This window comes from Engystomops pustulosus, chromosome 9 (assembly GCF_040894005.1).
Source record: "Engystomops pustulosus chromosome 9, aEngPut4.maternal, whole genome shotgun sequence".
Lineage (NCBI taxonomy): Eukaryota > Metazoa > Chordata > Amphibia > Anura > Leptodactylidae > Engystomops > Engystomops pustulosus.
Window position 1 is genome coordinate 98525533 of NC_092419.1, and position 27999 is coordinate 98553531.

The 27999-nt window shown below is 47.4% G+C and overlaps 2 protein-coding genes and 1 long non-coding RNA gene across 9 annotated transcripts in view; 2 read left to right on the forward strand and 1 right to left on the reverse strand.

The window, feature by feature from the left end:
• The first annotated feature begins 5237 nt into the window (after positions 1-5237).
• Positions 5238-8636, forward strand: DNLZ (DNL-type zinc finger). Its single transcript, XM_072123268.1, has 3 exons — positions 5238-5555; positions 6584-6723; positions 8228-8636. The coding sequence occupies exons 1-3, from the start codon at positions 5253-5255 to the stop codon at positions 8385-8387; spliced, it is 603 nt and encodes a 200-aa protein (XP_071979369.1). The 5' UTR covers positions 5238-5252; the 3' UTR covers positions 8388-8636.
• Positions 8637-10232: 1596 nt separating this feature from the next.
• On the forward strand, positions 10233-12229 carry LOC140077833 (uncharacterized). The gene is made up of 3 exons (XR_011849841.1): positions 10233-10378; positions 11358-11686; positions 12143-12229. It is a non-coding gene; the product is annotated as an uncharacterized lncRNA (long non-coding RNA).
• A 401-nt stretch (positions 12230-12630) lies between these two features.
• Positions 12631-27999, reverse strand: part of GPSM1 (G protein signaling modulator 1) — a 290121-nt gene continuing 274752 nt past the window's right edge. For all 7 annotated transcript variants that reach the window (XM_072124469.1, XM_072124470.1, XM_072124468.1 and 4 more), the window contains 3 exons: positions 18183-18342; positions 15530-15738; positions 12631-14610 (listed from right to left, as the gene is read on the reverse strand). In XM_072124469.1, coding sequence (XP_071980570.1) covers positions 14416-14610; positions 15530-15738; positions 18183-18342 — 564 coding nt within the window. In that variant the 3' untranslated portion in view covers positions 12631-14415. The remainder of the gene's footprint in view (positions 14611-15529; positions 15739-18182; positions 18343-27999) is intronic.

The window sequence follows — 27999 nt, forward strand, 5'->3', positions numbered from 1 at the left end:
AATCTCCTGCAGTTCAAACCGAGCATCAGTATGGGGAAGAAAGGTGATTTGATGCCTTTGCACGTGGCATGGTTGTTGGTGCCAGAAGGGCTGGTCTGAGTATTTCAGAAACTGCTGATCTACTGGGATTTTCACGCACAACCATCTCTAGGGTTTACAGAGAATGGTCCGAAAAAGAAAAAACATCCATTGAGCGGCAGTTCTGTGGGCGGAAATGCCTTGTTGATGCCAGAGGTCAGAGGAGAATGGGCAGACTGGTTCGAGCTGATAGAAAGGCAACAGGGACTCAAATCACCACCCGTTACAACCAAGGTAGGCAGAAGAGCATCTCTGAACGCACAGTACGTCCAACTTTGAGGCAGATGGGCTACAGCAGCAGAAGACCACAGCGGGTGCCACTCCTTTCAGCTAAGAACAGGAAACTGAGGCTACAATTTGCACAAGCTCATGGAAATTGGACAGTAGAAGATTGGAAAAACGTTGCCTGGTCTGATGAGTCTTGATTTCTGCTGCGACATTCGGATGGTAGGGTCAGAATTTGGCGTCAACAACATGAAAGCATGGATCCATCCTGCCTTGTATCAGCGGTTCAGGCTGGTGGTGGTGGTGTCATGGTGTGGGGAATATTTTCTTGGCACTCTTTGGGCCCCTTGGTACAACGCCACAGCCTACCTGAGTATTGTTGCTGACCATGTCCATCCCTTTATGAGCACAATGTACCCTGTAACATCTGATGGCTACTTTCAGCAGGATAATGCGCCATGTCATAAAGCTGGAATCATCTCAGACTGGTTTCTTGAACATGACAATGAGGTCACTGGACTCAAATGGCCTCCAGTCACCAGATCTCAATCCAATAGAGCATCTGTGGGATGTGGTGGAACGGGAGATTCGCATCATGGATGTGCAGCCGACAAATCTGCGGCAACTGTGTGATGCCATCATGTCAATATGGACCAAAATCTCTGAGGAGCTTCCAGCACCTTGTTGAATCTATGCCACGAAGAATTGAGGCAGTTCTGAAGGCAAAAGGGGGTCCAACCCGTTACTAGCATGGTGTACCTAATAAAGTGGCCGGTGAGTGTACATTATACAGTATACTATCATGATGTGAATAACTAGAATTTAGTATGAATACAATATAGCAGTGATGGCAAACCTAGACCCCAAGTGCCCAAACTACAACCAAAACCCTGGTATTCTTTGCAAAGTTCCAATGCAACAATTTAAGCAGTAACTTATTACCCTCTGCTCTGTTACAGGTTTAAATTGTATAGGCACCTGGGGACACCAACACAGTAGAAAGAAGGAGAAGAAGTTTGAATTATGATTGTAGCTTCCTTCTAAGGTCCTGGGCTGCCTGGGACTGCAAGAGGCCTTAAGTCCTGTCTGGCAAACTCTGCGCTGGGGTAATGGCACAGGTGCCCATAGAGAGGGCATTGCCACCTCTGGCTCCGTACCATAGGTTCGCCACCACTGCAATATAGCATACAATTCAGCTCTGTGCATAACATCTCCACACTGCACTCCTAAAAGTACCAGTCACTTACAATACCCCTCACACTACTGACCACACTGTGCTCCCTACATATATAATATATACCCCTCACACTACTGACCACACTGTGCTCCTCACATATATCATATATACCCCTCACACTACTGACCACACTGTCCTCCCCTACATATATCATATATACCCCTCACACTACTGACCACACTGTGCTCCCCTACATATATCATATATACCCCTCACACTACTGACCACACTGTGCTCCCCTACATATATCATATATACCCCTCACACTACTGACCACACTGTCCTCCCCTACATATATCATATATACCCCTCACACTACTGACCACACTGTCCTCCCCTACATATATCATATATACCCCTCACACTACTGACCACACTGTCCTCCCCTACATATATCATATATACCCCTCACACTACTGACCACACTGTGCTCCCCTACATATATCATATATACCCCTCCCACTACTGACCACACTGTGCTCCCTACATATATCATATATACCCCTCACACTACTGACCACACTGTGCTCCCCTACATATATCATATATACCCCTCACAATACTGACCACACTGTGCTCCCCTACATATATCATATATACCCCTCACACTACTGACCACACTGTCCTCCCCTACATATATCATATATACCCCTCACACTACTGACCACACTGTCCTCCCCTACATATATCATATATACCCCTCACACTACTGACCACACTGTGCTCCCTACATATATCATATATACCCCTCACACTACTGACCACATTGTGCTCCCTACATATATCATATATACCCCTCACACTACTGACCACACTGTGCTCCCCTACATATATCATATATACCCCTCACACTACTGACCACACTGTGCTCCAGTACATATATCGTATATACCCCTCACACTACTGACCACATTGTGCTCCCCTACATATATCATATATACCCCTCACACTACTGACCACACTGTCCTCCCCTACATATATCATATATACCGCTCACACTACTGACCACACTGTGCTCCAGTACATATATCAAATATACCCCTCACACTACTGACACACTGTGCTCCCTACATATATAATATATACCCCTCACACTACTGACCACACTGTGCTCCTCACATATATCATATATACCCCTCACACTACTGACCACACTGTCCTCCCCTACATATATCATATATACCCCTCACACTACTGACCACACTGTGCTCCCCTACATATATCATATATACCCCTCACACTACTGACCACACTGTACTCCCCTACATATATCATATATACCCCTCACACTACTGACCACACTGTGCTCCCCTACATATATAATATATACTCCTCACACTACTGACCACACTGTGCTCCCTACATATATAATATATACCCCTCACACTACTGACCACACTGTGCTCCCCTACATATATAATATATACCCCTCACACTACTGACCACACTGTGCTCCCTACATATATAATATATACCCCTCACACTACTGACCACACTGTGCTCCTCACATATATCATATATACCCCTCACACTACTGACCACACTGTGCTCCCCTACATATATCATATATACCCCTCACACTACTGACCACACTGTGCTCCCCTACATATATCATATATACCCCTCACACTACTGACCACACTGTGCTCCCCTACATATATCATATATACCCCTCACACTACTGACCACACTGTGCTCCCCTACATATATCATATATACCCCTCACACTACTGACCACACTGTGCTCCCCTACATATATCATATATACCCCTCACACTACTGACCACACTGTGCTCCCCTACATATATCATATATACCCCTCACACTATTGACCACACTGTGCTCCCTACATATATAATATATACTCCTCACACTACTGACCACACTGTGCTCCCTACATATATAATATATACCCCTCACACTACTGACCACACTGTGCTCCCCTACATATATCATATATACCCCTCACACTACTGACCACACTGTGCTCCAGTACATATATCGTATATACCCCTCACACTACTGACCACATTGTGCTCCCCTACATATATCAAATATACCCCTCACACTACTGACACACTGTGCTCCCTACATATATAATATATACCCCTCACACTACTGACCACACTGTGCTCCTCACATATATCATATATACCCCTCACACTACTGACCACACTGTCCTCCCCTACATATATCATATATACCCCTCACACTACTGACCACACTGTGCTCCCCTACATATATCATATATACCCCTCACACTACTGACCACACTGTACTCCCCTACATATATCATATATACCCCTCACACTACTGACCACACTGTGCTCCCCTACATATATAATATATACTCCTCACACTACTGACCACACTGTGCTCCCTACATATATAATATATACCCCTCACACTACTGACCACACTGTGCTCCCCTACATATATAATATATACCCCTCACACTACTGACCACACTGTGCTCCCTACATATATAATATATACCCCTCACACTACTGACCACACTGTGCTCCTCACATATATCATATATACCCCTCACACTACTGACCACACTGTGCTCCCCTACATATATCATATATACCCCTCACACTACTGACCACACTGTGCTCCCCTACATATATCATATATACCCCTCACACTACTGACCACACTGTGCTCCCCTACATATATCATATATACCCCTCACACTACTGACCACACTGTGCTCCCCTACATATATCATATATACCCCTCACACTACTGACCACACTGTGCTCCCCTACATATATCATATATACCCCTCACACTACTGACCACACTGTGCTCCCCTACATATATCATATATACCCCTCACACTATTGACCACACTGTGCTCCCTACATATATAATATATACTCCTCACACTACTGACCACACTGTGCTCCCTACATATATAATATATACCCCTCACACTACTGACCACACTGTGCTCCCCTACATATATCATATATACCCCTCACACTACTGACCACACTGTGCTCCCCTACATATATCATATATACCCCTCACACTACTGACCACACTGTGCTCCCCTACATATATCATATATACCCCTCACACTACTGACCACACTGTGCTCCACTACATATATAATATATATCTCTTTTTGGCTGCATTGAGTATTACAGTTGGGTCCTTACACACTTTGCCCTCTCTAATGCTGGTTCTGGTTGTGTAACATTGGACTGCATATAGAAAGCTCCATCACAGTTGTCTATGGGGGTCCCACCTATGGGATGGTAATTCAGTTTATCCCTATATCTCCTAAGTTGCCAACTCTCTCACTACTTCAAGGAATCTCTCATGTAGTAATGTTACACTTGGGGCATATTCACACCTCGCAGGTTTTGTTCCCTGAGACAGTGCCATTTAATGGTACAAAAGTTGCATAGATCCATATTTTGTCACAAAAACAATTCAGATAAATAGAATAGCAGTGTGTGACTGCAGCCTTATACTTCTACACATTCTGGGGGTGTCTGACATGCTGGGAGTTGTAGTTCACACAGACAGAAGCAAGTATATTATTTAATGTATGTGTTATACAGTATTGATGGCAGCTCCTCTATTCTAACTGAAATAAATCACAGCATAAGATTAAAGAAGAATTAAGGCAAAAAATGGGGTTTACAGTAAGTAATAGAGTTCAGTCAGGTGAAATTATCCTGCGCCCTTATCAAAGATGGTGGATTTACACTTCCGGCTGAAGAGCGGTAACTTCCTGTCACTTGCGGGAGACATGCTGACAGCGGGGTGCTGGAGGCTGGTGCTCGGGAGCAGGGGACTCGCTGCCCGGGCCGGGGTGAGGTTGGTGCGGACATCACTGGGGGCGCACAGAGCGGAATGTACCCTCTGCCCGCCATTATCTGTAACCTGCCGGGCTACAACAACATGGCGGAGCCTGTGCACCCAACCAGCAGTCTCCCGGGAGCAGAGCGTGGGCAAGGTGCGGACCACCCACTACCAGCTCATATACACCTGCAAGGTAAGTACAGGCCGACCACCTCTTCATGGTTCAAGAGCTTACGGTCTATGAGGATGAGGGGGTGACACAAGAGCTTACAGTCTATGAGGATGAGGGGGTGACACAAGAGCTTACAGTCTATGAGGATGAGGGGGTGACACAAGAGCTTACAGTCTATGAGGAGGAGGGGGTGATACAAGAGCTTACAGTCTATGAGGATGAGGGGGTGACACAAGAGCTTACAGTCTATGAGGATGAGGGGGTGACACAAGAGCTTACAGTCTATGAGGTTGAGGGGGTGACACAAGAGCTTACAGTCTATGAGGATGACACAAGAGCTTACAGTCTATGAGGATACGGGGGTGACATAAGAGCTTACAGTCTATGAGGATACGGGGGTGACATAAGAGCTTACAGTCTATGAGGATGAGGGGGTGACACAAGAGCTTACAGTCTATGAGGATGAGGGGGTGACACAGGAGCTTACAGTCTATGAGGATGAGGGGGTGACACAAGAGGTTACAGTCTATGAGGATGAGGGGGATGACACAAGAGCTTACAGTCTATGAGGATGAGGGGGTGACACAAGAGCTTACAGTCTATGAGGATGAGGGGGTGACACAAGAGCTTACAGTCTATTAGGAGGAGGGGGTGACACAAGAGCTTACAGTCTATGAGAATGGGGGGTGACACAAGAGCTTACAGTCTATGAGGATGAGGAGGTGACACAAGAGCTTACAGTCTATGAGGATGAGGGGGTGACACAAGAGCTTACAGTCTATGAGGATGAGGGGGTGACACAAGAGCTTACAGTCTATGAGGATGAGGGGGATGACACAAGAGCTTACAGTCTATGAGGATGAGGGGGTGACACAAGAGCTTACAGTCTATGAGGATGAGGGGGTGACACAAGAGCTTACAGTCTATTAGGAGGAGGGGGTGACACAAGAGCTTACAGTCTATGAGAATGGGGGGTGACACAAGAGCTTACAGTCTATGAGGATGAGGGGGTGACACAAGAGCTTACAGTCTATTTTTCTGTACTTCAGGTCTGTTCTACTCGGTCCATGAAGCAGATCTCCAAGCTGGCGTACCATAATGGTGTGGTGATCGTGCGCTGCCCCGGCTGCCAGAACCATCACATCATTGCAGATAACCTGGGATGGTTCTCTGACTTGGAAGGGAAGAAGTAAGTTAAAGGGGTGCGCTCGGGTGTCCCTTTAATGGTTGGTGCCCAGAGTAGAGAGAGCTGGTGGTAATAGAAGTTCTGATAGACCAGAACTGTCTATCAGTATTTCCTAGTGTCTATCAGCCATATCTTCCTCCTTCTCTTCCCATTTTCTCAAACGTATCATGGACAAACAGAACTCATCCTTTCTCCTCCACCTAACTGATCCCTACCACCAGACGTAACCATCACAATCCATGGCTCTCCCCGGTCCCTATAGTCCGCTGGCTTGCTGTCATTTTTTATTCTGCCTTATCCTTTAAGCCCTTACTACAACCTGCCGCCTCCATCTCAAGAACATCTCTCACATCCGACTCTTCCTCAATCCAGAGACTACAGAATTACTAGTCCGTGCCCTCATCATCCCCTATAAGATTCTTCTGTGTGGTGTCTCCAATCCATCCATAACTGCTGCCCGGCTAATCTGTCTCCTCTCTGCAGTCTCTCCACTGGTCACCAATTGTACAATAAATTCAATATAAAATACTAACCATGTCCTAACCAAGCCGTCCACACCCTGTCCCCTCCATCAGGCCATACCGCCCCACTCGTAATCTCCGCTCCTCACAGGACCTTCAGCTTCACTCTATTACAATCCGCTCTTCTCACAAGCTTCTCCTGTGCACCCCCAGTTCTCTGGACCTTTAAATAAGTGTCAGACTGTCACCCACCTTCCAATCCTGAAAATGTCACTAAAAACTCACCTGTTCAGGATCATCTACAACACACAATATCTGCTCTGCTCCCTCACCTCAGGTCTCTGTTCTCCCTCCCTTATAGATTGTGATCCCTCAGGTGCAGGGTCCTCCTTCTGCTGGTCTCCTGATCTCTGTAGACTTGTATTTGTTCTTGTCTTAATGTATGTGACCCCCCTTGTGACTCCATGGAATTCCTGCTCCTCTATATATAATAATATTATTATATTATTAGGTATGGAAGTTTTTTTTGCGCAAAAGCGCCGCCTAGTGCCGCACTTGTTATATGACAGTGGAGCTACTATCACAACAATAGTCTTTAGCAGTGATAGCGAACCTTTTAGAGCCTGAGTGCCCAAACTTCAACCAAAAGCCACTTATTTATTGCAAAGTGTCAGCACATTGTAGGGAGATATTGTAGGAAGAGTCCTGTCTGGTGAACTTCATGCTGTGGTGATGCGTGGGTGCCCACAGAGAGGGCTCCGAGTGCCGCCGCTGGCACCAGTGCCATAGGTTTGCCACCACTAGTCTATAGGATATAACTACAACTACCAGCGTGTCCTGAAAGCTGTAGCTCAGACTCTATGAGAGTTGTAGTTTATCATTCTCCGTTTTCAGGACAAAATCTTGTCAGTCTACATGACTGACCCCTGGTAGAGATCCTGTGACACTAGGGGTTAATAGGGGACACCCTACTCTTTGCAGGGTCAGATGTGACTACACGTGGACTGTGCCGGGAGGGTTTCTGATGTGCTGATATTTTTCTGCAGGAATATAGAAGAAATCTTGGCAGCGAAAGGAGAGAAGGTGCATCGGGTGGCGGGTGACGAGGCGCTGGAACTGATCCTGGACAAAGCCTCAGCAGGAGAAGACGCAGCTCGTCCGGAAGATCAGGACAACATGGCGTCTCCTGCGGGCGCTGAGAAGTGACCCCCAGGAGGTGGCGGGTGGATCAGACTGTACGGAGACGCCCTCCGCGCGGTCAGTTCTAGAGTAAAGGGGGAGGCAAGCATTTTGTTAGGAGGAAATACAACTTTTATCCTGTTCTGATGATAAGATGAGAGCAGTCGCCATTTTATCTTTGTAAATAACTTTTTTTTTTAATATAATTTTATATTATTAGATCTCTGTGTATTCTATGTCTAAAATAATTTATTAAAAAATATTGATATAATTTGACTCCCAATGGGTTAAAATTTCTTGTAAGCAGCGAAATTACTTGGGGGGTGGGGGGTGTATCTAATGTTGTCCCAATCCTGCAGACCCCCAGAGCGGCTACATCACAGAGAGGATCCATAGTTGTAGTAGCACCATGACACCACAGGGGGGCAGAGTAATACTTGTCTGTACTGTGCGGATACAGATCGAATGATCCCTTTAATCTCCTGTAATGGAATTAAAGGGCTACTGGAGCGGAGGAAGACGTCTTATTGTCACCTATCAGTATACGACTCCCTTCCCGTGTTCATGTTTATGAGAATGAATGGGACAAGTGTTAGAAACAGCGCCCTCTCTGTCCACAGGCTGTGTGTGGTATTGCAGTTTAGCCTCCTTGCCGTGAGGGTTCCTCTTATAATCCCCATTGGGCCCCTGCAGGTTGCACGCACTTTATGTGGACAAGTCTTCTCTATCGATGTAGCTTCATGCACTGACATCATTCATCAACCTAGAGAAGAGCTGTAATACCACACACAGCCTGAGCACAGAGGGGGCGCTGTGTTTGGAGAGATTTTTCTATCTTTTGATCCTATTGGATGATTTTTTTAACCTCAGGAAAGCAGGACGGGGTGTGTGATGGTGTCCGTGTCGCTTTCCTGGGAAAGGATAGATTAGAAAACTTAATCAACCCGCAGCGCAGTTTAAAGATAAATCTGAGCTCTGATTGGTTACTGTAGGTAAACACTTCATTCTATGCTACTTGCTCATAGCAGCCAATCAGATGGCTACTATCATTTTTTAATACGGCTGGGAACACTGAAAGCTGGGATGTGATTGGTTGCTATGGGTGACTCTGGTACAGGCCACAGATTATACTAGACCTCGTTTCCAGCCATGTTCTTGTACAGCTCAGCAGCCAATCAGACTTCAGCTTTTATTTTATTACCTGAACTATAAGACTGAGAGGAGGCTTGTGATTGGTTACAATGGCCTTCCTTCTATCTGTACACTGTATATAGTGTCCCCCTGAGGCCTATGATAAAGGATTGGATGGAGCTCTGGTGAGTGCTGCGCCTGTACCTCGTAAAACGTCCTGAGTGAAAGCGATGGAGTTATATATTTAATGGACATGAGCGGCCGGATCTCCATTATGTCATCACTAGCCTCAGGATCGATGAAGAAAGAAAGAGCGGACAAGATGGCTGCCAGAAAGAATCCTAGTCACTCAGCTTTCCCAGGCTCCTGAATGTGCCGGGTCAAGAATCCTGGGAAGAAAGTAGATAAGATTTGCCTGATAACTCTGTTATATCACCACCATAGTTGTGCATAGGAGCTGCATGCACGATGCGCTGGGAGATTTTTTTAAAATGACTTTATTGACAAAAGTTTAGATTAAATTTTGAGCCCTGATGCTGCTAGAGCAATGATAGAATCCATTGGACATTGCCTTTAAGGGAGCACATTTGTTAGGTGGATCTTGTGCTTCCTGTGATGAGTGGAGGGCGGCAGCCATCGCTCCCGCGGCTCTGAAGTGGTGGAGACGCTTGTCGAGTGTTTACATCCAGTACTGCAGGTGCGAGCGGCGAATACTTGTGTCTATGAGGAGGCGGTTATGTAACATCGTGCGATTAAAGGGGCGGTCTGCATCTCCATTATATCTGCTGATGCCTGTAAGATGTCAGAGGAAATAGGAATATTTAAAGGGGATGTCCACTAAGACCCCAGAGGAGAAGTTGCACATCTCAAATACAGCAGACTGTGAGGTAAGTTGCACATTTCGTATTCTCCGTGGAAATCACTGGATTTGTCATATCTAGTAATATCACCCAAGTGTCAGCAGATCCAGGATGATGGGGGTTAGAGTACGGAGATAGAAACTTCAACTCTAACTATGCAGCAAAGTTTCCTTCAGATTTTCCTTATATACTATAAAAGAAATATATTGGTTGCCATTGGAGACAGACTACATCCTGTGTCACTCAGAGGTGAAAGGTGATGGAATATTTACGGTTTGTTGCTGTAATGTTGGTTGACCCTGCGTCCATTATAAGGTGTGATTACACATCTAAAACTTAATCAATTACACATCAATACCAATGTGTATTGTTAGTAGCAGCAGGATTGTGGAATACAGATTTATATTCCAGAATTGTAGCTTCTCCAAGTGCACTAGGAGGCGTATCATCCTCACACTTCTGTGCTCTGCAACCAGTGTTAGCTTTGATCCTGGAGAGATCTGTAATCATACCTCTGTGTAGGTTATTTCACAGTTCTGCTGCTACTATGGATTTATATCCCAGGATTGTACATTGTGTCAGATGTCCTCACACTGCTGTGCCAGCGCTCCATATCCACAGTTAGGTATTGTCCCTGCAGTGACCTTCGTGTGTGTTGTTGTTAGAAGCAGGACTTTGAAATATGGATTTATATTCCAGGATTGTAGCTTCACCAGTTGCATGAGGGGTGTGTCCTCACACTGCTGTGTTCTTAACTCTTTGCAAGCAGTTGCTCCACTTCCTCTTCTATATGCCCTGAGCGACTAGTATTTAATTATCAGCCAGCTACGGAGAAGAGGAGATTGTTGGTTAAAGTGGTTCATTGCACAGAGCCCAGAGCACAGCAGGGTTAGCAGACCAGAAAACCTGTAGTGAAGAGCTAATGATTCAGTGGAAGGATATGGGGCTTCACATGTTGGAATAATTTGTAGTTTTTATAATTTCTTTTTAACTTGGTCTTTTCTAGCATTCAGAAATTTCTTAAAGTGGATGTCCATATTACTGTTCCCTCTGATGATGGATCCTGAGCCTGTTCCCTGGGGGCTGTAGCTGAATGTGGCGCCATTGTGTGGGCTCGTGTACCGGGGCCACGTCACGTGTGACTGAATTACAAGCTGTGATAACACTTCCACGTCCCCCGACCTTCTCCCCGCAGATGATACATTTGTGACACCAAGTTTTCTGGCGCTTGTAATGAAAACCGTCTCTCGCTGACATTGAAGTTGAAGCAGCTGAAGCGCAGAGATTAATGTCGCCTGACAGCGTCCCCTGCCCTTTATCCCAGAGAACTTCAAGGTAAATCCCTGGATAGAGGATCCGATGGTTAACCCTTTCACTGCAAATAAAATACAGAGCCTAGAGAAAGCAGCGGGAAAGTAATCCGGAACCCCTGGTCCCTGCTGAGTAATTTGTATAAAGCAGCCAAGTTCCTGGTGTATGTGGGTCTAGTGCATGAGAATCTAAGCAGATCAGTGTCCTATCTGCAGGTAGCATGTTATAGAGCAGGAGGGGCTGGGCACATTCCATATAGTGTCCTATCTGCAGGCAGCATGTTATAGAGCAGGAGGAGCTGGGCAGGTGGGACACTATGTATGATCTACAGGTATAGAGCAGTAGGATCTAAGCAAATTACACAGTGTCCTATCTGCAGGCAGCATGTTATGGAGCAGGAGGAGCTGAGCAGATTGTACAGATTGATTTTTTGCTCTATTGGAAGGATCTGTACTCATTGTCCATATGTTCTTCTCACAGAACCCTCCTCCTCCGTATACTCCCTTGGCTATATATACAGTTGCTATGTTTGCTGTATACTGGTATCCAGTATGAAGTGCTCTGCTGAGATGCAGGTAAGTAATATTTCCCCCTCTGCATGCTTCCTGTGTGGTGTTATATGGTCAGTGACTATTCCAGGCCAGTATTTAGTCTGCATCTTCTCTGCTTTAGTATCCAGTCTGGTTGATCTATTGTGTTGTAATTCAAAAGTAACATAAAACACGTGGCTGTACAAAAACAGCTCCACACCTGTCTACAGGACGGGTCTGGTATTGCAGCTGCTCTACTGGAGTGGATGTACAGTACCACATACATCCTGAGAACAGGTGAGGCGCTGTCTCAAGGCTGTGGGGCTGATATTCCAGAGCAGCTGATGTAGTATCAGTATATGGTGTGCCAATAACATGGAGAGGTGTAAATGAGTGCGGTGCCCCCTCCCCTCAGACACAGACCACAGTCCACGGCCGTAGACCACAAAATATGATTTATTAATGAAGCACAAATAAAACAAAGTCTCAGATATTTGGCAGATCTCAGGAAAAGTCAAGTACCGTCCAAACAACTCGGCGAATGCACAGGAAAATAAATACTTTATTACATTCAAGTATGTGGCATCTGCCGAGCCCAGCGCCCACTGCTTCCAGTTCTGTATTTCTGTCTCCTACCGCTGCGGCTCGGGTGGTCACTGCGTCCCTTGTCGCTTTATTATTGGTAACCTGCCTCATTACAATATGGACATCGTATAGAGGGGAGTCACAGGGGTCTCTGACCGGTAGGTCCACACCTCACATGGGCGGGGCTACACAATGAAATACCCACCATGCATTGGTAGAAAGCCAGATCCACCCTCTGCCTTGTGAGACATCCCCTTTAAGTCTCCTAGAATACAGGCTGTAGCTGTAATGTTACCCTGGTGGCCAACTGGGTGTAATACCTGGAGTGTACTGAGGGGGCAGTATAGGGGAGGCCTGGTACCGCTTATTATAATCTCTATATATAATCTCTATGTTCCCAGATGGACATGTGTCTGTAATACTTGTATAATATATGACCTGCAGCTTCTGTTATGTATCTCATCACATTGTGGGGGCTTCTCATATTATGATTCCCCCCCCCCCCCCCCATTCACTGCATCCAGGGAGAGCAAGGGACCTCTCAGTGACCTATATATCCTGCAATATCCCAGGGAGGCTGTATACGATCTGCAAGGACCGGTACAATATAGAACAGGAGGGGCAGCGTCCACACCTCATGTATCTTATACACTGCCGCCTCCAATCTTTTAAGTGTCTGCTGTGAGTTATGTTGTAAGGGATAGCGCCACCCCTATCCTCACCCCTATCCAAACGTGTCATGTGACTCGCCCCTTCTAATGGCGCCGCAGATACAATACTAAATAGCTCATTGCTCAGTATCTGTTATGCAGGATTATCTGCAGTGCGTGGGATGTGCTGGTAATAATCCCTGTACATGGAGGCCGATGCTGCTCCTCATCCTTCAGTTCATGATGTAACAAACATTCACTGTAAGCAAGCAGAGGCAGTATCCTCCTGTAATATCCCAGTAATAGGGGGCAGAGCTCAGAGCCCCCCGTGTGACGCTGGAGAATGAGACGTGGCAGTATGTAGCTTGCGATCTCTAGGCCTCATTCACTGAATGGCAGTATAGGTCGGCGCCCCCCAGCTGCCTGCTGTGTTATTGCTAGAACGCTCTGCGTAGTACCTGTTAACCTGTTCCCTGCCAGGTCGGACACGGCTGGTTCTAGACGCATTGTAATGGATGTCTCGTAAAGTCTCGCTTGTTCTCTAGAATCCATAAAGAATATATTACAAAATGACTAAGCTACAAAACTACGGTCATTATTGCCATTTAGTGAATAAGGCCCTTTGTGACCCGGTCCGGGGGAAACCCGCTTACACCATCATCACTGCGGGGGGTCCATGACACCCCCTGTCTGTGTAACGCTTCCACAGACGCAGATACCGTCCGTATTAACCCTGCGGCTTCTGTGACTCTCCTGCTACAAAATAATATAATAAGTCCTAGAAAACGGAAGGTCCTTGTTATTTACTAATTGGCCGAAGACACTTGGATATTTCACATACGTTTAACGATTTGCCGCGGCTATGCAAATACACAGATTTCTAATTCATACGTTGTTCTCTGCTTTCAGATACTACGTGGAGTCGGCTCCTCGGGGCGTTCACTTCCTCATTGAAGGCAGGTCTTTTTCTGGGCAGAAGAGCTAACACTTAGCTGTTGTTTGGCCTCCGCTGACTGCTGTGGTGATCACCGTCTTCTTGGCTGGAGGGGATATCTACTCGCTGCTCATCCATCCTCTTGGCCTGTACTCTCTGGATGAGGCTGAAGAAGTCCTCGTCCGGCATTGTGGGTCCTCTGGGCACGGGGTCTGGCGGGGCGCATCTTTGGTCGTCTATGCGGGAGGACTGCGAGGAACGGTAAATAAGGAGTTAATTGTGAAGTGACCTGAAATAATACTTTCACCAAGGATGTCATACGATGTCAGGAGTCGTGTGAGCTGCTCGATGCTGCTCATTTATAGTAATGCTCAGCTTAAAGCGAGGTTATCAATATCATAATATTGGGGTCTTACACCTGGCTATCTCACCCATCAGATGTTGTGGAAGCTTCCAGACTACAGGCCAGTGACGCCACATCCATTGAATGTGTCTGAGATGTAATACTGAGCACGGCCACTATGCAGTGTACAGCACTGTGCTGGGTAGACTGTGAGGGAGCGGTAGCACTCATCTGTACAGTGGGCTCTGGGTGATATTACTCAGGAAATAGGTGATCTGTACCCCTGTAAGGCCAGCGGCCTCTGCAGCATTGATCTGCTGCACGTGTGCGGTGGTTCCAGCTGGCGCTGTGGTAATTGAAGTGCGTATAGCGGTAGTCAGGGATCGGGGACTCCAGTGAAGTGGAATAATAAAAACCTGTGCGAGCTCTGGATCCATTGCTGACAGGGAAATGATCAGCCCTGGAAACTAATGAAAGGGTTTCACACAAAAATCCCAGAATGCCGCAGCCCGATCATTACACGGCAATGACACCAGCAACGCACATAGCACTTAGAGGGGCTGTCCCACCACTGACAGGACAGGGTGCAAGTACCTGATCATCAGGGACACTCACTGATCACAAGAAGGGGGTTGAGATTTTCTCCATTGTGACCACTAGGGGGCCCTGTATACTGCACATTTCCTTGGAGGTGAGGACACCATCACCCCAGGGACAGTGACACTACCCATCATTACTGCTGAGAGACTCTTTCTAGCCTGAACGTCTTCTCCCTCCTTGTTCTCCTCTCGGCTCCTGCACTGACACACTGTAACAGACCCTCACCTGGCATTTCATCAGCATGTTGAAGAACTCGTCCCCAGGCTCTTGCTGATCTCCTTCTACCCGCAGGTGTCCCATGTTGTTGTGTGTTATTCGTAGGCCAGGCAGGTTCCCCACGCTCGCCCTCTGGTCGTCCAGCCGTCTGCTCTGAGAACTGGCGATCAGGTCAAAGAACTCTTCTGTCTGGGGGGAGGCCATCAGCGATGAAGCAGCTGTGGAGGGAGAGGTAACAAGGGGTTAATTGCTATACATTCTCATCCTGACATATGTGGAGATATAATACTGTGTAATCTGCTCATGAAGGAAACTTCCTACATCCCTATCCATAGGGGGCAGTGTTATTACTGGTGCAGGCACAGGAACAGCTGAAGGGATTGCTTGTCCCTTTCTGTCCTCCAATCAGCAGGGGGCAGCGATGAGCTGTCGCAGGATAAAGGACAGATGATTGCATGTGAGGCTCCTTCCTTCTCTCATCCCTCCAGTACTGAATTGAATACTGTAAGGTTTGCCTAAGCCTGGCCATACACACCAGATAGTGATGTGCACACCTGGCTTGCTGAGCATGCATGTGTTCTGAATAGGAGGGGAAGTAAAGTCACTGCTCCCAGAATCCCCTGGTGTATGGGCTCATTAGTTGTGGTAATGATTGTGTGAGAGGATAATGGGTCGTCCTCCCGGTTATTAGCTCTGTGTAGATGTGAAGCGATGTGCGGCATGTGACACCCGTCATTACGGCTCGTTGTGGGTAATTAGACCTTTATTCTGACTTCTCTATTGTAGGTTTTACCCGGCAGTGACACGTTATCACCATTATCAGACGCTCTGCACTTCTCCTGGAATAAAACATGCCCGGGTATTATGTGTCGTCCTGCAGGGGGCGCTGTAACTGTGTGGTGAGTAGCGTCTGATAGGACAGTACATGTGTAGATACGGATGGATGATTGTTAATCCCTGCAGGATCAGTCATTGCCCCCACACATTCTCTAGTATACACCCCCTCCATCATATATCAGGACAAAGCAGCAACTCTATGGTAAAGGGTTAATAGTGTAGCTCTATTGCCCCCGGTGTAGTGTGGAGGGGCAGGTAACAGGCCGGACATGGCAGCACAGTGACAGCTGGCGGCAGGTCTCAGCTGCTTGTGTTTCCCTCCTCGGGCTCTGGAGTTGCGTTCACTTTCTTAGTGATTTGATCGCTCTCTAGATGGAGGCTACAGGGAGCGGGAGGGGACATCCGGCCGTCACATAATGATGTGATGTGACTGGTGTCATGTACTGGCATCTGAGGCTCAGGAGAGACTCTCACTATGTAGGAGCAGTCCTGGTCAGGATTACAGGGATCTATTTGTATGGATGGCCAGGCCCAGGAGGACACGTGTGACACTGCAGAATTTAATGGGGGAGATTTATTAATACTACAGATTTCTGTCGTAGTTTGCACTAAAAAAATTAGGAGCCAGAAGGGCCCTGGGGGTGTTACCAGAGCCCCTCTGTGCTGCAGTTACACTGTGCAGGAACAGTCTGTGAAGCTGCAGCACAGAGGGGTTCTGGCAACACCGCCAGGGCCCTTCTGGCTCTTTAGCATAATTTTAGAAAGGATGAGGCAATGGATAATAAATATAAGGAGATTATTACAGTCCCGGTGCCTGGGTCTATGAGTAATGTCCCTGGTTTATCAGGTTGGATTTTGATAGTAAAATAGGGGCTGACCAGATCCAGCAGGGCCCTCATAGATTGTAAGCTCTTGTGGTCAGGGCCCTCACTCCTATGTTATTTGATTTTATTTAATTTGTACTTGTCCCCATATTCTGTACAGCCCTGTGTATATCCTACATCTCTGCTCATTATCATTCATTGATTACTATTGGTCCAGGGTCATGTGATGAGCCGCACAGATGTAGGCGCATCACATGACTACAGACTGTTCTCTATCCACTAGAAAGAAGACGTGATTGACAGCAAGCAGAGATCTTGAAAACCATAAGGAATTCATATAGAAAGTACTTTGTCATACAAACAACATTTATTTGCAGAAACTGGACATTCCCTTTAACAATCTGGACTGCATTGTAATTCCCTATTCCCATCAGGCCATGGAAGCCCCACACTTGCTCCTGCAAAATCAAAAACTGGATGTAAAATGCACTTATCTATAATACAATATTATCCAATGTGTGAAGGCACCCGGAGGATTGTCCCATAGACTACAGTAGTGACAAGGACAAGATCTTAAAGGGAATATCCACAATGTAGACTGCAGCCAGTGTTACGTGTTGTCCCTGGAGCTTTGTGTATGTTGTTAGTAGCAGCAGGGCTGTGATACATGGACTTACAGGTCAGGATTTCAGTTGGACCTGGTGCACTGCTGTGTGAGATCTTACAACACAGCCCCTCCCCTGTGCTCAGAGTAAGAGCCGTAGCCACCTTTCTGGTTGGATATCAAAACAGAGGGGAGGAGCTATGAAGAAACCTGCTCCATGTGCAGTAGCACTCCCGGAATATAAATCCATATATCACAGTCCTGCTGCTACTAACAACACACAAAGGTGTGATTACACATGTCCAGGGACAATCCCTTTTAGTGTAGGATGGGAGATCCCAGTATAAGCCTCATGTGGTGAGTAGCTGGAGACCTCCTAGCAGTGGTAGTGACTCACATATCCGCTCGTCCAGTGCTGGCACAGGGCTCGCTGTGGGCTCCGGCCCTCCGCTCTGACTTTCTTCTAACGTACATCTTTGATCATCCATCCGGTTGCTCTGAAATTTACTTAGGAGGTCAAAGAAGCATTCTTCATCAGAAGGAGCCCGATTGATTTTCTGCAAAACAATCCAGAGGAGCTAATTTAATCCGGATTTCCTGGGCTCTTCCAGCCTCTCAGGGCTATTTCTACAGAGATCGATGCTGCGTGTGATTCTGCCTTACAGTAACTATTGATCAGAGCCGGGCGCGCGCCTCACATCCAGACACTATCTGCCCTTCAGGGACCTATGGATGCCACATACAGACGCTGCATAGGATGGATTATTTGTTATAGAGCAGGAGAAACTGAGCAGATAAGACTATGGGCCACATTTATCACTTGTTTTTTCTGTTGTTTTTGCGCCTTTTCGTTTAGGCGCACCGTTTTTGCGCCATTTTTGCGATTAAACGTCAAATTAGCCGCGCAGCAAAAATAACCACCTTTCCCTAATCTATCGTTCAATTCCAGATGTTTTGCTGCGCCTAATGATATTCATCACGTGCGACTTTTGCATTTAGGCGCAAAAACGGGCGCAAAAACACTCCAGCCCGAAGGTGGCGTTATCTGAGAAGAAAGCACTGAGCCCCTTTGCAGAACAGCTCATTTCTAGCAGCAGAGCTCAGCCAGACACTAGAACATATAATAGATACATTAGATACACTGCAGACACTAGAACATATAATAGATACATTAGATACACTGCAGACACTAGAACATATAATAGATATATTAGATACATTACAGACAGGAGCTGCAGACTCTATTTACAGTTCATCACCTTCTATTTACAAAACAATCTGCAAAACGCTGAGCTCACAGCAAGAGCAAGAGAAGTTTGCACAAGTTTGCAGAAGCTTGCAGAATTTTGCAGATACTGCAAACAAGTGTCCCCCATGTAATTCTGCACAGTGTCTGAGGGGGATACTGTGCAGAATTACAGGGGTGCAGCAGGAGACCAGCACTGGGGGATCCCCTCCAGGAGAAGCCCCTGCTGAGGAGGTCACTGGGTGCAGGGTGTCACACACCTGGGTGCTGCTGTGAGTGTTATCTTCATTCTGGGCTGTGGGAGAAGCAGAGAGGAGCTTGTAGCAGGATCACATGTAACTGCCCGAATCTAACATTGCGCCTAAACTGCGCCTAAACTATGTTAAAGTAAAGTGATTAATGAGAGGCAGAAAATATACTTATCACAGATGGTTGTAGCTTGTGATAATTCTGGCAAAACAGTGCGCCCGAATTTAGGCGCAACTACTACACTTAGGCGCACAGAAGTGATAAATGTGGCCCAATGTATACAATCCGCTCAACTTCTCCTGCTCTATAACATGCTGCCAGGAAATTGCACACTATGGGGCACATTTACTTACCCGGTCCATTCGCGTTCCAGCGGCGGCTTCTCCGACGAGCATTCGGGTCTTCCGGCGATTCATGAAGGTCCTGCGCCCGATGTCCACCAGGTGTCGCTGCTGCGCCGAGGTCCGCCGAGTTGCGTCGGAGTTCACTGATCTCTTCCTGGTGCATGTAAGTATGGCGCGTGCAACCAATTTATATTTTTTTTAATGCTGCGGTTTTTCCGTTCGACCACGCCCCCCGATTTCCGTCGCGTGCATGCCGGCGCCGATGCGCCACAATCCGGGTAACACGCCGGGAAAAGTGCGAATCGGGCCCTCAGTAAATGACCCCCATTGTCCTGTGTACTGACAGCATATTATAGAACAGAAAGATTGATCCTACCATATACATCCACACTACAATAAAGCAGTATAGGGGCCTAAAATCAGGCAGCCTCAGTCTTTGTATAGTATGGTTGTCATGGTAACAGATCGCAGAGTGAGAATCTAAGCCAATGTGCCGCTACCTTTATTTAATGCCGACAGTTTTGCTAATACCGATCGCAGGTGTTACCAGTGGATGTTTGCAGGAAAATGCAGCAAAGACCCACCTTGTATGGAGAGGGCTCAGCCCATGAGCCCTCTCCTTACACCCGCAGCTTGATGTGTGACATGTCGGTAAGGGGTTAAAAAATGTATTTACATATTATGGTGGAAAATAAGTATTTGGTCAATAACAAAAGTTCATCTCAGCTATGTTTCCTTTTTTGGCAATGACAGAATTGAAACATTTTCTGTAAGTCTTGGCCCGTTCCTCCATGCAGATCTCTAGAGCGGTCTCTGGGCAACAAAGACTTTCAACTCCCTCCAAGGGATTTCTATGGGGTTGGAGCCGGGCTAAGGACCTTGAAGTGCTTCTTAGGAGCCATTACTACAGGTAATGAGAGGAGGACAGAGGAGCCATTACTACAGGTAATGAGAGGAGGACAGAGGAGCCATTACTACAGGTAATGAGAGGAGGACACAGGAGCCATTACTACAGGTAATGAGAGGAGGACAGAGGAGCCATTACTACAGGTAATGAGGGGAGGACAGAGGAGCCATTACTACAGGTAATGAGAGGAGGACACAGGAGCCATTACTACAGGTAACGAGGGGAGGACAGAGGAGCCATTACTACAGGTAACGAGGGGAGGACACAGGAGCCATTACTACAGGTAATGAGGGGAGGACACAGGAGCCATTACTACAGGTAATGAGGGGAGGACAGAGGAGCCATTACTACAGGTAATGAGAGGAGGACAGAGGAGCCATTACTACAGGTAATGAGGGGAGGACAGAGGAGCCATTACTACAGGTAATGAGGGGAGGACAGAGGAGCCATTACTACAGGTAATGAGAGGAGGACAGGAGCCATTACTACAGGTAATGAGAGGAGGACACAGGAGCCATTACTACAGGTAATGAGTGGAGGACACAGGAGCCATTACTACAGGTAATGAGAGGAGGACACAGGAGCCATTACTACAGGTAATGAGAGGAGGACACAGAAGCCATTACTACAGGTAATGAGAGGAGGACAGAGGAGCCATTACTACAGGTAATGAGTGGAGGACAGAGGAGCCATTACTACAGGTAATGAGTGGAGGACACAGGAGCCATTACTACAGGTAATGAGAGGAGGACACAGGAGCCATTACTACAGGTAATGAGAGGAGGACACAGGAGCCATTACTACAGGTAATGAGAGGAGGACAGAGGAGCCATTACTACAGGTAATGAGAGGAGGACACAGGAGCCATTACTACAGGTAATGAGAGGAGGACAGAGGAGCCATTACTACAGGTAATGAGGGGAGGACACAGGAGCCATTACTACAGGTAATGAGAGGAGGACAGGAGCCATTACTACAGGTAATGAGGGGAGGACAGAGGAGCCATTACTACAGGTAATGAGAGGAGGACAGAGGAGCCATTACTACAGGTAATGAGAGGAGGACACAGGAGCCATTACTACAGGTAATGAGGGGAGAACAGAGGAGCCATTACTACAGGTAATGAGAGGAGGACACAGGAGCCATTACTACAGGTAATGAGGGGAGGACAGAGGAGCCATTACTACAGGTAATGAGAGGAGGACAGAGGAGCCATTACTACAGGTAATGAGAGGAGGACAGAGGAGCCATTACTACAGGTAATGAGGGGAGAACAGAGGAGCCATTACTACAGGTAATGAGAGGAGGACACAGGAGCCATTACTACAGGTAATGAGGGGAGGACACAGGAGCCATTACTACAGGTAATGAGGGGAGGACAGAGGAGCCATTACTACAGGTAATGAGGGGAGGACAGAGGAGCCATTACTACAGGTAATGAGAGGAGGACAGAGGAGCCATTACTACAGGTAATGAGAGGAGGACACAGGAGCCATTACTACAGGTAATGAGAGGAGGACACAGGAGCCATTACTACAGGTAATGAGAGGAGGACAGAGGAGCCATTACTACAGGTAATGAGAGGAGGACAGAGGAGCCATTACTACAGGTAATGAGAGGAGGACAGAGGAGCCATTACTACAGGTAATGAGAGGAGGACACAGGAGCCATTACTACAGGTAATGAGGGGAGGACACAGGAGCCATTACTACAGGTAATGAGAGGAGGACACAGGAGCCATTACTACAGGTAATGAGAGGAGGACAGAGGAGCCATTACTACAGGTAATGAGAGGAGGACACAGGAGCCATTACTACAGGTAATGAGAGGAGGACAGAGGAGCCATTACTACAGGTAATGAGGGGAGGACAGAGGAGCCATTACTACAGGTAATGAGAGGAGGACAGAGGAGCCATTACTACAGGTAATGAGAGGAGGACAGAGGAGCCATTACTACAGGTAATGAGAGGAGGACAGAGGAGCCATTACTACAGGTAATGAGGGGAGGACAGAGGAGCCATTACTACAGGTAATGAGGGGAGGACACAGGAGCCATTACTACAGGTAATGAGAGGAGGACAGAGGAGCCATTACTACAGGTAATGAGAGGAGGACAGAGGAGCCATTACTACAGGTAATGAGAGGAGGACACAGGAGCCATTACTACAGGTAATGAGAGGAGGACACAGGAGCCATTACTACAGGTAATGAGAGGAGGACAGAGGAGCCATTACTACAGGTAATGAGGGGAGGACAGAGGAGCCATTACTACAGGTAATGAGAGGAGGACAGAGGAGCCATTACTACAGGTAATGAGGGGAGGACAGAGGAGCCATTACTACAGGTAATGAGAGGAGGGCACAGGAGCCATTACTACAGGTAATGAGGGGAGGACACAGGAGCCATTACTACAGGTAATGAGAGGAGGACACAGGAGCCATTACTACAGGTAATGAGAGGAGGACAGAGGAGCCATTACTACAGGTAATGAGAGGAGGACAGAGGAGCCATTACTACAGGTAATGAGAGGAGGACACAGGAGCCATTACTACAGGTAATGAGAGGAGGACAGAGGAGCCATTACTACAGGTAATGAGGGGAGGACAGAGGAGCCATTACTACAGGTAATGAGGGGAGGACAGAGGAGCCATTACTACAGGTAATGAGAGGAGGACAGAGGAGCCATTACTACAGGTAATGAGAGGAGGACAGAGGAGCCATTACTACAGGTAATGAGAGGAGGACAGAGGAGCCATTACTACAGGTAATGAGGGGAGGACAGAGGAGCCATTACTACAGGTAATGAGAGGAGGACAGAGGAGCCATTACTACAGGTAATGAGAGGAGGACACAGGAGCCATTACTACAGGTAATGAGGGGAGGACACAGGAGCCATTACTACAGGTAATGAGAGGAGGACACAGGAGCCATTACTACAGGTAATGAGAGGAGGACAGAGGAGCCATTACTACAGGTAATGAGAGGAGGACACAGGAGCCATTACTACAGGTAATGAGAGGAGGACAGAGGAGCCATTACTACAGGTAATGAGGGGAGGACAGAGGAGCCATTACTACAGGTAATGAGAGGAGGACAGAGGAGCCATTACTACAGGTAATGAGGGGAGGACAGAGGAGCCATTACTACAGGTAATGAGAGGAGGGCACAGGAGCCATTACTACAGGTAATGAGGGGAGGACACAGGAGCCATTACTACAGGTAATGAGAGGAGGACACAGGAGCCATTACTACAGGTAATGAGAGGACACAGGAGCCATTACTACAGGTAATGAGGGGAGGACAGAGGAGCCATTACTACAGGTAATGAGAGGAGGACACAGGAGCCATTACTACAGGTAATGAGAGGAGTACAGAGGAGCCATTACTACAGGTAATGAGAGGAGGACAGAGGAGCCATTACTACAGGTAATGAGAGGAGGACACAGGAGCCATTACTACAGGTAATGAGGGGAGGACACAGGAGCCATTACTACAGGTAATGAGGGGAGGACACAGGAGCCATTACTACAGGTAATGAGAGGAGGACACAGGAGCCATTACTACAGGTAATGAGAGGAGGACACAGGAGCCATTACTACAGGTAATGAGAGGAGGACACAGGAGCCATTACTACAGGTAATGAGAGGAGGACACAGGAGCCATTACTACAGGTAATGAGAGGAGGACAGAGGAGCCATTACTACAGGTAATGAGGGGAGGACAGAGGAGCCATTACTACAGGTAATGAGAGGAGGACACAGGAGCCATTACTACAGGTAATGAGAGGAGGACAGAGGAGCCATTACTACAGGTAATGAGAGGAGGACAGAGGAACCATTACTACAGGTAATGAGAGGAGGACAGAGGAGCCATTACTACAGGTAATGAGGGGAGGACACAGGAGCCATTACTACAGGTAATGAGAGGAGGACACAGGAGCCATTACTACAGGTAATGAGAGGAGGACAGAGGAGCCATTACTACAGGTAATGAGAGGAGGACACAGGAGCCATTACTACAGGTAATGAGAGGAGGACAGAGGAGCCATTACTACAGGTAATGAGGGGAGGACAGAGGAGCCATTACTACAGGTAATGAGAGGAGGACAGAGGAGCCATTACTGCAGGTAATGAGAGGAGGACACAGGAGCCATTACTACAGGTAATGAGAGGAGGACACAGGAGCCATTACTACAGGTAATGAGAGGAGGACACAGGAGCCATTACTACAGGTAATGAGGGGAGGACAGAGGAGCCATTACTACAGGTAATGAGAGGAGGACAGAGGAGCCATTACTACAGGTAATGAGAGGAGGACAGAGGAGCCATTACTACAGGTAATGAGAGGAGGACAGAGGAGCCATTACTACAGGTAATGAGAGGAGGACAGAGGAGCCATTACTACAGGTAATGAGAGGAGGACAGAGGAGCCATTACTACAGGTAATGAGAGGAGGACAGAGGAGCCATTACTACAGGTAATGAGAGGAGGACAGAGGAGCCATTACTACAGGTAATGAGAGGAGGACAGAGGAGCCATTACTACAGGTAATGAGAGGAGGACAGAGGAGCCATTACTACAGGTAATGAGAGGAGGACACAGGAGCCATTACTACAGGTAATGAGAGGAGGACAGAGGAGCCATTACTACAGGTAATGAGAGGAGGACAGAGGAGCCATTACTACAGGTAATGAGGGGAGGACAGAGGAGCCATTACTACAGGTAATGAGAGGAGGACAGAGGAGCCATTACTACAGGTAATGAGAGGAGGACAGAGGAGCCATTACTACAGGTAATGAGGGGAGGACAGGAGCCATTACTACAGGTAATGAGAGGAGGACAGAGGAGCCATTACTACAGGTAATGAGAGGAGAAGAGAGGAGCCATTACTACAGGTAATGAGAGGAGGACAGAGGAGCCATTACTACAGGTAATGAGAGGAGGACAGAGGAGCCATTACTACAGGTAATGAGAGGAGGACACAGGAGCCATTACTACAGGTAATGAGAGGAGGACAGAGGAGCCATTACTACAGGTAATGAGAGGAGGACAGAGGAGCCATTACTACAGGTAATGAGGGGAGGACAGAGGAGCCATTACTACAGGTAATGAGAGGAGGACAGAGGAGCCATTACTACAGGTAATGAGAGGAGGACAGAGGAGCCATTACTACAGGTAATGAGAGGAGGACACAGGAACCATTACTACAGGTAATGAGAGGACACAGGAGCCATTACTACAGGTAATGAGAGGAGGACAGGAGCCATTACTACAGGTAATGAGAGGAGGACAGAGGAGCCATTACTACAGGTAATGAGTGGAGGACAGAGGAGCCATTACTACAGGTAATGAGAGGAGGACACAGGAGCCATTACTACAGGTAATGAGTGGAGGACAGAGGAGCCATTACTACAGGTAATGTGAGGAGGACACCGGAGCCATTACTACAGGTAATGAGAGGAGGACAGAGGAGCCATTACTACAGGTAATGAGAGGAGGACACAGGAGCCATTACTACAGGTAATGAGAGGAGGACAGAGGAGCCATTACTACAGGTAATGAGAGGAGGACAGAGGAGCCATTACTACAGGTAATGAGAGGAGGACAGAGGAGCCATTACTACAGGTAATGAGAGGAGGACACAGGAGCCATTACTACAGGTAATGAGGGGAGGACAGAGGAGCCATTACTACAGGTAATGAGAGGAGGACACAGGAGCCATTACTACAGGTAATGAGAGGAGGACACAGGAGCCATTACTACAGGTAATGAGAGGAGGACACAGGAGCCATTACTACAGGTAATGAGGGGAGGACAGAGGAGCCATTACTACAGGTAATGAGAGGAGGACAGAGGAGCCATTACTACAGGTAATGAGAGGAGGACAGAGGAGCCATTACTACAGGTAATGAGAGGAGGACAGAGGAGCCATTACTACAGGTAATGAGAGGAGGACAGAGGAGCCATTACTACAGGTAATGAGAGGAGGACAGAGGAGCCATTACTACAGGTAATGAGAGGAGGACACAGGAGCCATTACTACAGGTAATGAGAGGAGGACAGAGGAGCCATTACTACAGGTAATGAGGGGAGGACAGAGGAGCCATTACTACAGGTAATGAGAGGAGGACAGAGGAGCCATTACTACAGGTAATGAGAGGAGGACAGAGGAGCCATTACTACAGGTAATGAGAGGAGGACAGAGGAGCCATTACTACAGGTAATGAGGGGAGGACAGAGGAGCCATTACTACAGGTAATGAGAGGAGGACAGAGGAGCCATTACTACAGGTAATGAGGGGAGGACAGAGGAGCCATTACTACAGGTAATGAGAGGAGGGCACAGGAGCCATTACTACAGGTAATGAGGGGAGGACACAGGAGCCATTACTACAGGTAATGAGAGGAGGACACAGGAGCCATTACTACAGGTAATGAGAGGAGGACAGAGGAGCCATTACTACAGGTAATGAGAGGAGGACAGAGGAGCCATTACTACAGGTAATGAGAGGAGGACACAGGAGCCATTACTACAGGTAATGAGAGGAGGACAGAGGAGCCATTACTACAGGTAATGAGGGGAGGACAGAGGAGCCATTACTACAGGTAATGAGGGGAGGACAGAGGAGCCATTACTACAGGTAATGAGAGGAGGACAGAGGAGCCATTACTACAGGTAATGAGAGGAGGACAGAGGAGCCATTACTACAGGTAATGAGAGGAGGACAGAGGAGCCATTACTACAGGTAATGAGGGGAGGACAGAGGAGCCATTACTACAGGTAATGAGAGGAGGACAGAGGAGCCATTACTACAGGTAATGAGAGGAGGACACAGGAGCCATTACTACAGGTAATGAGGGGAGGACACAGGAGCCATTACTACAGGTAATGAGAGGAGGACACAGGAGCCATTACTACAGGTAATGAGAGGAGGACAGAGGAGCCATTACTACAGGTAATGAGGGGAGGACACAGGAGCCATTACTACAGGTAATGAGAGGAGGACAGAGGAGCCATTACTACAGGTAATGAGGGGAGGACAGAGGAGCCATTACTACAGGTAATGAGAGGAGGACAGAGGAGCCATTACTACAGGTAATGAGGGGAGGACAGAGGAGCCATTACTACAGGTAATGAGAGGAGGGCACAGGAGCCATTACTACAGGTAATGAGGGAGGACACAGGAGCCATTACTACAGGTAATGAGAGGAGGACAGAGGAGCCATTACTACAGGTAATGAGAGGAGGACAGAGGAGCCATTACTACAGGTAATGAGAGGAGGACAGAGGAGCCATTACTACAGGTAATGAGAGGAGGACACAGGAGCCATTACTACAGGTAATGAGAGGAGGACAGAGGAGCCATTACTACAGGTAATGAGGGAGGACAGAGGAGCCATTACTACAGGTAATGAGGGGAGGACAGAGGAGCCATTACTACAGGTAATGAGAGGAGGACAGAGGAGCCA